Consider the following 10,482-nt stretch of genomic DNA (forward strand, 5'->3'; position numbering starts at 1 on the left):
ATTAATTATCAGTCCTGTAAAGTATTTAAGTAAAAGTATTTGAGTAAAAGTATTCAAATACTTTTTAAAGTATTGAATAACTTTTTAAATACTTTCAGCATGAAGTATTTTGAATAGTATTTTAAATACTTTTTTTGTATTAAATACTTTTTGGTATTGAATACTTTGGTTTTTTATTTCGAACATTTTATTTTTATTATTAATTTTATTTACATTTTATTTTTGTCAACTTCAATAATAGAATAATAGTTTTATTTAGTATTCTGTATTTCTGTGTTAGCCAAAGCCGAAAGTTTGTGAAAACCAGTTTTCTAAAAATAGTCATTGAATAAGAATATTCCCTTTAAACTATTAGCTAACTTTTAGACAACCTAGTACCTATGTGTTTATATTAAGATAGTTAGAAACCCACTTTAAAAACCAAAAGTACTTGAAAAGTATTCCAAATACTTTTTCAAAGTATTTGAGTAGTATTTTAAATACTATACAATTAAAGTATTTGAGTAGTATCTTAAATACTTAAAAAAAAATGTATTTGAGTATTTACTCAAGTACTTTTTAAAAGTTTAAAAGACTGTTAATTATGTTGTATCTTATTGTTCCTGAGAGTTAATTTATTTGCCAATGCTATAAAATATTAAAATTTTGGTTGGGCAAACTGGGCAATGCCTGTGCCCCTCTACAATTATTTTTGTGAATAAAGTAAATGTCATAAAGTAACAGGTAGAAAATATTCTTAAGAAAACAAATCAAGTGCCCCCTTCCAAAGTATGTTATGGTTACGGTACTGCTATAATATTATGTAGATGATTTTTTTCACTTTTTATATTTAAATTATACATATAAATGTTCAGAAAATAAATACATTTTTTTTTACCAACAATGTTATTTTAACCTTCATAGTAACTCTGTATGTTCACAATTTAAGTCCTAGAAAATTATTAGGTCCAAATATAAAGTCCTTATTAGATATTTTAGAAATTTAATAATTTGCATATGAATCTTGCTGCTAGTATTTAATAAAAAAAAAAATACCTGGTAATTAACAATAATGTATTATGCTATGTAAATATGTAATATAGAAATTCACTTCAAGGTTGCAGGATTAATGTCAATATTTGAAATAGCATATTTCATATTTCTTAGTTTTTAGTATTTATCACATTTTGGCATAATCTGATCATTAATATTTTTTACATTTATTATGAACACAATACCTATTTCATATTGATAATAGTTTTTATGTAAACAAGTACTAATCTTTTGATTGTTATTCCTTTAAAGTTTAATTCATGTAATAATTTGATATGGCACAGCTCAAGGGGGGTGTCGTAAGTACTTGTAATCCCCTAATACCCCGCTTGGATATGCCACTGATTGAAGTAATAAGAATGTGTAGAAAAGTTAGTTGGATTACACACTTTATTAGTATTATTTGTTTCATCCTTATTCAAATTATTTAACCATTGAAAACAATTGAGTATTAGTATTTGTAAAATACAATTTTTATACATGTTTAATAATTTTTTAGAAGAAACAAAACTAAAAAAATAGGTTTTTCATTAATTTTATACCGAGTTTAGTAATGAAAACAGCCCTCTATTTTCACTTGGGATGATAAGTCACCCCCTCCTCAACAAATATTTTCAGGGGGCTGTCATTTACAAGATTATCATTGTTATTCCCATATTGACGTATTTTACAGTATTTGAATATATGTATGTAATTTTTAATCATAGCTGCTTTCAAGGATAATAATGTTCTTATTAATTAGACATAATTTAAATATATACAATTGTAAATATTTTAAAAACAAGATTTTCTGAATTAGCCTCATTAGTAGATCGTTTACTTAAGTTCAATTTTGGCGGTACTTGTAAATTACATTATAATTATTCAAGCGTTCGATTAATTTAATAGTATGTTTGATATTTTTTAAAGGTTTTATTTTAAATTTGTACTCTGTCTCTGAAATGTCTGTTTTGAAACACATAAGCTCGGGTTTAGATTAAATAAAACGGCTATTGATATTATAACGTAACACATTAAATTTAAATTTTAAACTATCCTAATTCAACAATTATTATAAGGTAGGCAGATCATAGACAAGTTAATAATGAAAATAAAATTTACTTGCTACAAATAAGGTACATAGAAATATAGAAACATAGATGTTCAAGGAACCACTGTATAATTAGAACCAATGTGTTTTACACAGCTAGTAATCAAAGTGTGTTTTTTGTCTAAATTTTTTAATTTTTGTGCACTCATAAAAAATAATAGAATGTTATTTTGATATTAAAATAATGATTACTAGCTGTATAAGTGTATATCTATGTTCCTATACTCTATATGGCATACGCTATAGACAATAATCCAAATTCAGTACATAGGACTGCCCGTAGTAAGGTTAGTAAATTATATTATGATACAATCAAAATAAGTTCTGATGATTTTATTTAGTAAAAATCTTATATTCAACACATATTATTCTTTTATTACCATTTATTTAGCTAGAAAATCTAAGCCTTAATTATAATTATAGGTACACAATATATATTGATTATGAAAGAAAAAAAATTATTTTTGCAAGTAAAGATAAAATAAACATAAACAAAATATAGACAAATCAAAATAAATAAAACAATATGTGGCATTTATAATAAAATAAAATTACTTGGCCAACAACAACCTTTATGACCTTATATTATGTCCTCTGTTAGATATGAGTGTTTATTTTAATATTCCATAAACTATAAATAATATTATATATAATAGTACTATACATTTTTAACAATTCATATTGAAGAGTATACACATAGTACATGGCTAATATAATTAGTATAATTATTTTGTTTGTCGAATCATTAATATAATACATCACAGACACAGCTTTAAATATAATTGGAGTTTGAGTAATAATTAAACCAAATACATCCAGCATAATTTTAATAAAATAATAATAAATCTTTGAACTTTAAACCAAATTTATTTTTAATACTTAATAGACAAAAACAATTTATTAAATTTATACAAATGTTTGCGTTCAATGAAATATTTTATACTTCAGTATACTTTGCACTTACATACAATATCAACATATTTAGGGTTATTGCAATTAATTGTACATAAAAAAAAAAATATATATTTTGTATAGTATAAATAATTTATCAATAGAAACCAAATTCAAAAATATATTTAAATTCGAGTTTAAATAATACTGTCATTTACTAAAATTCAACAAATATATTTTTTTAATATGCAAAAAGTGAAAATTATCTTTTGTTATATTTACTTATGTACAACATCATATATATTTTAAATGTATAATCAGGATTTGATCATACTTGAAGTTTTATAACTTTTATCAGTCATATTAATTAATTAATAATTATTGAACACAATTTTAAAGATATCTTTCTTTCAATTTTTATTCACATACTATTATTGTTATTACTAGTAGGTAACTTAGAACCTTAATATTAATCAGAATTATCTTCAGTTTCATTATTTTGAGTCAATACTCTATTGAGAGCAGCAATGTATTGAGGTGTACGATGATAAACATGATTTTTCTTATGGAATAATTTTGGTCGTTTTCGTTTTTTCTAAACAAAAAAAATCTGTGCTCAATTCAAAGCATAAAAACATTTACAAAGGTTTATATTGTTTAAATAAAATTAATTTTGTAGTTGGATAGGTTTTTTTCATATTACATTTTTTAATTTTGTATTTAAAAAGACATTTTTAAAAACTATTATTGTATGAGTGGATTATTTTTTATCATACAAGCTTAATGCATGTTATAACATTGAGTATATATTGTACAAAATATACTTAATGGATATAATCAGTGATCGGATTTTATTGAAATTGCACATTTTTAAATAATGTTCCAAAAAATAGCTAAAGAAGTTATTATTATGTGAATAACTTAAATTTAAATAAAAAATACCGATAGTAGAAAATAATGTTTTCCACTATATAATCTACGATTAATGTATAGGTTTGGTTAGGTTAGGCCAGGTTAGTGGCGGCTTGTGCTATAGCACTGTGAACTATCCAAAAAAATTGATAAGAATATTATTAGATATCAATAGTAAATAGCACTATTAATGTGTGGACCGGTTTTATTGTGGTGTGCTGTCACGTTGATTGTCGAAAAATTAAAGCGCCTACGGTTGGACATTATTTGCATAAAATAATGTATAAAAACAGAATAAAATATTGTTAAAATAAAGACCTACATTATTTAGGTATTGTGAAAACTGGTCAACCGAAGTAAAAATTCTGTAGATTAATTTTTATTTATCAACATTTCAAAATATAAATCATTTTATTTTTATTTTTTATGTAAACAATGTAAAAACTATTTTTATAATTAATTTTTCTAATAAAATAATAATATTTTATAATTTTGTTTACTTTTTTAAGAGTATATTATACTGTATTTTAAGAAAGAGCCATTTTTAGTATGCAATAAAATCCGAGACACCAAGGCTTTAACATTGTACTAATAAAATTAAAAATTTGGTCAATTATTGTATGAACAAAATTTACAAGCAAAACACTAACTAGAATGCCTGTTATTGTTAGTTGAATATAAATTATATTATTATTAAAATAAAATCTAAAAGATGTTACCCTTTTCTTTTCACCACGTTTGATGGGTGCCGGAGTTAGAACATCAGAAGATGATTGTTCGGATTGTTCTGTAAGTAAAAAGAATTAACAATTAAAGCATGAATTGATTAATAAAGGAAATGTTTAAGTATATAGGTACCATCTATGACCATGCTATAATGTAAAAGATTAAATTTTACAATGTCGTATATTTTTGTAATTCCATTTTTTCTGTAATAGATAAATTCTTCACGCCGTTTTTTTAGCAGATATTCTTGTTGCAGCCGTATATTTAATGACCACAATTCAACTTCCGTTAAATATCGACTGAATTTTTTTATTTGATTTTCAATGCTTATTATACTTCTACAAATGAAAAAAAAAATTGTAATATAAGTTTATTTATCATAAAACCAACATACCTTTCTTCTGGTGTTAGTCTACGCTTGGGTTTATCTTTAGAGAAAAAATATTTATCCATCAATTGATAATCGTGAACAACTTCTTTGGCATATTCACGTTCATATAACCGTGCACAATACATATCGATACACGCAAGATTATAATCTGTAATATAATAATTATAATAATAAATGTAAAATGTATGTTTAACCGAAGTTTGATTTCTAATTAAAATAGTAAATATAAGTATGGCTATAATGATTTATTTAATAATTCTTTAGTATTTACCATCTCCAAAATCATTCCATTCTGATGTAATACTTAAAACTGCCTCTGCATTATTGTCAAAATCATTTTCCTGTATAAGTTCAATGTATTAAAATACAAAAGTTACACTAGGTACTTAAAAATAAAATGTTATGTAGTATATACATACCAACTCAAATTCGTCTCTTATTGGATTGTATCCAATTTCAGCATACTGAGCTTTAGATAATCCAGATAAATGAGTAACACTTTCATTTAGTTTGAAATTAACAGTACGATCTTCTAATTGTGGTTTATTTATTGTACCCCATGTTAGCCTTCCAATCGTACCATCCAAGAAATATTTAGCAAATTGAAATTTGATTTCTATTTAAATCAAAACAATTTATTTTTATTAATATTCTTAATTTTAATAAAAATAACAATTGTAAGCATAATAACTATTATTTTTTACCTGATGGAGTTCGATTTAATATGTGTTTTGGTAACTCATCCCAACATCCAAAAGAATATTGCTCAGCAAAGTCTAAAATTTGCATGAGCTCATCACCAGTCCATCCGTCCGTTGTAACTAAATACTGCCCAGGTGATTTTTGACCCTTAAAAATAGTTATTTACTTTAAATTAATACAGAGAATTTATTAAATAATTAACTATACTTAAAAATATCTAGGTGCATCATTTTATCCATACATTTTTAGTTTTATAAAGTTTTTATATATAATAGGTATTAATTGAATTTAAGTCTTATATATAATTAAATAGATCTATAATACATTATGATAAATGAGCATGCCCATACATCGGAGTCAAGATTCGCCACTGCGTTACACCAGTATGTGCTGTATCCGTTTTACAAATATAAAACATTGCAAAAACTGTTTTGCGCGGGGAGTTTTTCAAATTCTAATAACTTTTTTTTTACTTTTGATATCAAAAAAATAAAAACGGCATTGCACAGTAATGTTCTCTTCTTTATAGTGAGAAAATTTGATTGCTTAGCTTGGGCTATAGCCTGAGTGATTCTCACAAGCGCGAAACAGTTTTTCCAATGTTTTACATTTGTACAACAGAGACAACACATCCTCTTAACAAGACTCCTTATCTAACTGCTATCATAACCAACTTTAATAAGAAATGGGTACAGCAAAATATTTGAATTAAAAATATAGAGGCAATTCTAATTGGGCTAATCAGTGCAAAGCAGTTCTGAATATACTCAACTCACATTAGTAAAATACAATGAACACAAATTTTGTTGAACAATAAAAGTATTAAAAGAACAAAAATTTGAGTATAACAGATACAAATTTAAAGCAGAAATAAGTTTCTGGCTGTTATTCATGGATTACATCCAATGGCTTATTATTTTTGGTTTATTTATTATCTATATATATTTATAAATTATTGTTATTGAAATAATGGATATTTTCCTTAAAATGTAAGTATTAAATAATTTAAACTCTCAAGAAACCACAAGTATGTAAAATGTATAACCCGTAAGGTGTATTGATCACTATGGTGTCCGTTTAAATTTTTAAATTCAAAGAATTAGACTTATTAGTTTTTAAACATAAATGGTCCACCTCTGAATCAATGGAACCCAGAAGTATATATTAAGTCGTGGCTAATTAGCCAACATAGAGCTGCAGATGATACAAGAACAAAGATATTGATGACCGATGGACCCAATATTGAATACAAGACATCTCTGTGGACAATTCTATAATAGATTGTATAATATTAATATTATTAACATATTCTTTTATTTCTTTTTAGATTTTTATTGTTTTAATTTTTTTGACATTCAAGTTGATTTTGTTTTATTTTCTATTGTTATATTAATAAAATAATGTTAAAAGCTATGTACCTAATAATTTAATTGCAATAACGTTATTTAAGATAGTACTTATAATTTGAACATAATATTAATTAGAAGTTCTAAACGTATTAGGGATTAATGAATGTTTTTCGAGTTTTAAGTTTTTTTAGGTTACTTACATATTTTATAAGTGCGTATACCCATAAATATATTTACCAATACACCATTGCTCATAGTGCATATGGTATACCGAAGGCTTGTATATTAGTACAAGGTCTATGGTAGTACTATATATTATATATATTTAAAATTATTAGGTAACCTAACTAATTTTATAAGTAAAATCAAATAGTTGTTTAAAATAAAATATTACTTTTAACTTGTATCCATGGTTATTTTTATGCTCTCCAATTTCTGCTCCATGACTATAACACTAAAATATAAAAGTTATTAGTATATGATCATATATATTTATAATAAATACCTAACTTAGAAGAATAGTATTTAAAGAACAGTAATTTATGGTGTAAACATAGGCGCAATTTTGGGGGTGCTAAGCACCCCCAAAATTCATATTAACACCCCCAAAAATTTTGATAGTATTAAAGTATTTTTATGGACTATAATATTATGCCACAGGTATTTGGATACATTTATTTATAAGACATTTATTTCATAATAACAATAATACATATTATGTACCTATCGGCTATCAGAATAATAAAATAGATTTAACTGTATTATGTTATAGCCTATAGGTAATTGTTTATACTAAAATTAATGCGAAGGTGTATACAATTAAGTTGTATGAAATGGGGGGAGGGGTAAAGCCCCCAACTGATCACTTTAGTTAGCATTGATCTAACACCCCCTTAAATTTAACCCAAATTGCGCCTATGGGTGTAAAACTGTAAAAATTTAAATATAAAGGACGCCAAACCCACATCTTGTACTGTCTCAGTCTTACAAATGTACAATATTCCAAATCTGATATCAGTAAAAATAACTTAGTGTTGTTTGCGCATTAACAATAGAGTGATTGACTTATTACCAAATTTAAAGATAAGAATATAATCTGGGAGTTTCAAAAGGTTTTATTAATTTTAATATTTTTAAATAGCAATATTTTACATAGTTAAACTTACTTTAAAATTAAAATATCCATAAAATCTCTGGGAGAGAAATTCCCCAGAGAGAGAAACTTTTAAGTTTTATATAATAGGTCAATTCATTCTAATATTAAAGCTAACAACCCTAAATCAATTTTGGCCAATGCAAAGTTGCTATGGAACAACATGTAATTATAATTATACATGTAATACAACAGAGATAACACATGCAGGTTTGGTGTTCTTTTTAATGTATTGACTGAGAAGTTGTAAAATACTTACGGCCAAACATAATTGAAAGTATGAACATTCCAAGCATATTACAGTTAAACTGTCTATGACATCCTGACAATATGTACAAGTGTTATCCATAGTTAGAACCTGTAAGTAATTTTAAAAATATAATATTTATTAATATTAATTTTGGCAGTACTTAAAAAAAAAAAAAAAAACAATAATAGTTTAAGTCTACTTAAACTTTAATCGAGTTAAGAACCATACTCAGTGTCGGCCAGCTTTTGTCAGGTAAGACCAATTTATAACCCCCAGAGTTAATCTTCTGTACGCTTGTCGTGAAGAGTAGTCGGAATAAAAATCCCGGACTACAATATTACTTACAACCACATAAAAATATTTTGAATTTAGGCACTGTTTTACACCACTCAGAATGTTTGGGTTAATGTGTATAGATAATATTTTTAACATAATTTTTAAAATGTTAAAAATAACTTTTAAATTTATTATAAGTATATTAACACAAAAAAATGTAGTCAGTAATTTGGTATCAAATCTCAATTTAATTACCTATTTTGAAACAATAAATTATACCTATATGTAATGCAAAAATGTACCATGTATTATCTGTTACCTAGTTACTCGAGAGTATACTGCCACCACCGAGAGATCGCTACTGTACGGCGACCAAAACTCATCAGACCTTGCGCATTCCCACCACTAAATCTGCCCGTACGCTGGCCGCCATCAACTTTGGCCGTTGCCACAGTCGTTGATACAACTTTATGGTAGAGTGGGAGAAATTTGAGTACGAGAACGCGGAGCTCGGTCATTTGGATGCTCCAACGAGTAGCGCTTTTTCGGTGGCGGCAATATAGTCATTGTACAGCCATTTGTTAATAAAATATGTACATGCCCTATTTAATTTATGATTTATTTCAAAAGTTATGATTAAAACCATAATAAAGAAGCACATATCATATTTTTAATACTGAATATCATTGATACGATTCAGGTAAGACAAAATGTTATTATGTAGTATTAATTACTTACTAACCTATCTATATTTTACATAATACAATAGTATACTTACTAAACAGATTTGTTAACGTCAAAATGTTGGTCTCATCTTGTTTTTTATATTGATGTGTAATTGAAATACATTAATAGTGTTATGCTTAACACTGTGTGATAGTGATTCATATCTTTGCCATAAAAAAATGTCAGGCCTTCACCCCACCCACTTAAACTTAAAGGCCCCCCAGCCTATACCACGTCGGTGGGACAACAATCGAAACCCTGACGGCAAGAAGTTACGATAGGTATTTCGTGCAAGACAAGTGGTGTACATCGCAATACCGGTACGTTGTACTGCGTGAAACAAATAATAAGTAAAACATAAGACTTGAAAAATCGACTGTGCGTTACCTATAATATCTGTGCTGAGCGACAAACCAGCCGAATTGACCACGGCATAAGGTAGACGTGCTCTCGTGTTCTCGCCGACCGGTGTGATCCTCTCCAGACGGACGTTCGCGCGAAAACCGCAGACAACTGCGACGCAGGTCGTATTGTGGCCTCAGATCGCGCAGACGGCGAACCGATTGCGACAAATGCGACTGCGACTGTGCGACACTAGCACGGTCGCCTACAGGCTACGACACTTCGGAGAGCCGCGATGTGCGGCGCGTATCGTTTACAGAATGTCACTGCGGTCTGCGACGATTATCAGCGGAAAAAAACGACGAAAACCGTTTGAGAGGTACAACGCTGATAACGTCGGTGGCGGTGGCGCGGCGGCAGGGTCATAACAAAACAAAACACCGCGAACGCGCTACAGAGCTGTGATGACGCTCGTCGGTCCGTCTGATTGGTGGATGGGTGGATGGTTGCTGGTCACCCAGCACGCACAACTCCCAAAGCACACTTGTTCCATCGTTCATTACCAATTATAATAATATTGTTATATTATTATTATTATTGTCTACCTTTACGCCTTTACGTATAATAATTTATTTTACAGTC

At 27.5% G+C, this 10,482-nt stretch overlaps 1 protein-coding gene across 1 annotated transcript; it reads right to left on the bottom strand.

The window, feature by feature from the left end:
* Positions 1-3,020: 3,020 nt before the first annotated feature.
* On the bottom strand, positions 3,021-10,223 carry LOC100168582 (transcriptional adapter 2B). The gene is made up of 10 exons (XM_001945960.5): positions 9,886-10,223; positions 8,506-8,604; positions 7,488-7,547; positions 5,747-5,891; positions 5,462-5,658; positions 5,314-5,383; positions 5,046-5,190; positions 4,784-4,989; positions 4,645-4,712; positions 3,021-3,608 (listed from the first exon to the last, which is right to left on the bottom strand). Exons 2-10 carry the CDS (start codon positions 8,593-8,595, stop codon positions 3,483-3,485), a joined length of 1,107 nt encoding a protein of 368 aa, XP_001945995.1. The 5' UTR covers positions 8,596-8,604; positions 9,886-10,223; the 3' UTR covers positions 3,021-3,482.
* Positions 10,224-10,482: the final 259 nt, after the last annotated feature.

Source organism: Acyrthosiphon pisum, chromosome X, assembly GCF_005508785.2.
Source record: "Acyrthosiphon pisum isolate AL4f chromosome X, pea_aphid_22Mar2018_4r6ur, whole genome shotgun sequence".
Taxonomy (NCBI): Eukaryota; Metazoa; Arthropoda; class Insecta; order Hemiptera; family Aphididae; genus Acyrthosiphon; species Acyrthosiphon pisum.

What these genes read in the sequence shown, in the direction of transcription:
- LOC100168582 (XM_001945960.5), bottom strand. Translation starts at nt 8,595, where the DNA reads ATGGATAACACTTGTACATATTGTCAGGATGTCATAGACAGTTTAACT. An exon ending in ATTAAATCGAACTCCATCAG is followed by an intron (nt 5,659 to 5,746) that starts GTAAAAAATAAT and finishes TGATTTAAATAG; the next exon opens with AAATCAAATTTCAATTTGCT. An exon ending in ATGGAATGATTTTGGAGATG is followed by an intron (nt 5,191 to 5,313) that starts GTAAATACTAAA and finishes ATTATATTACAG; the next exon opens with ATTATAATCTTGCGTGTATC.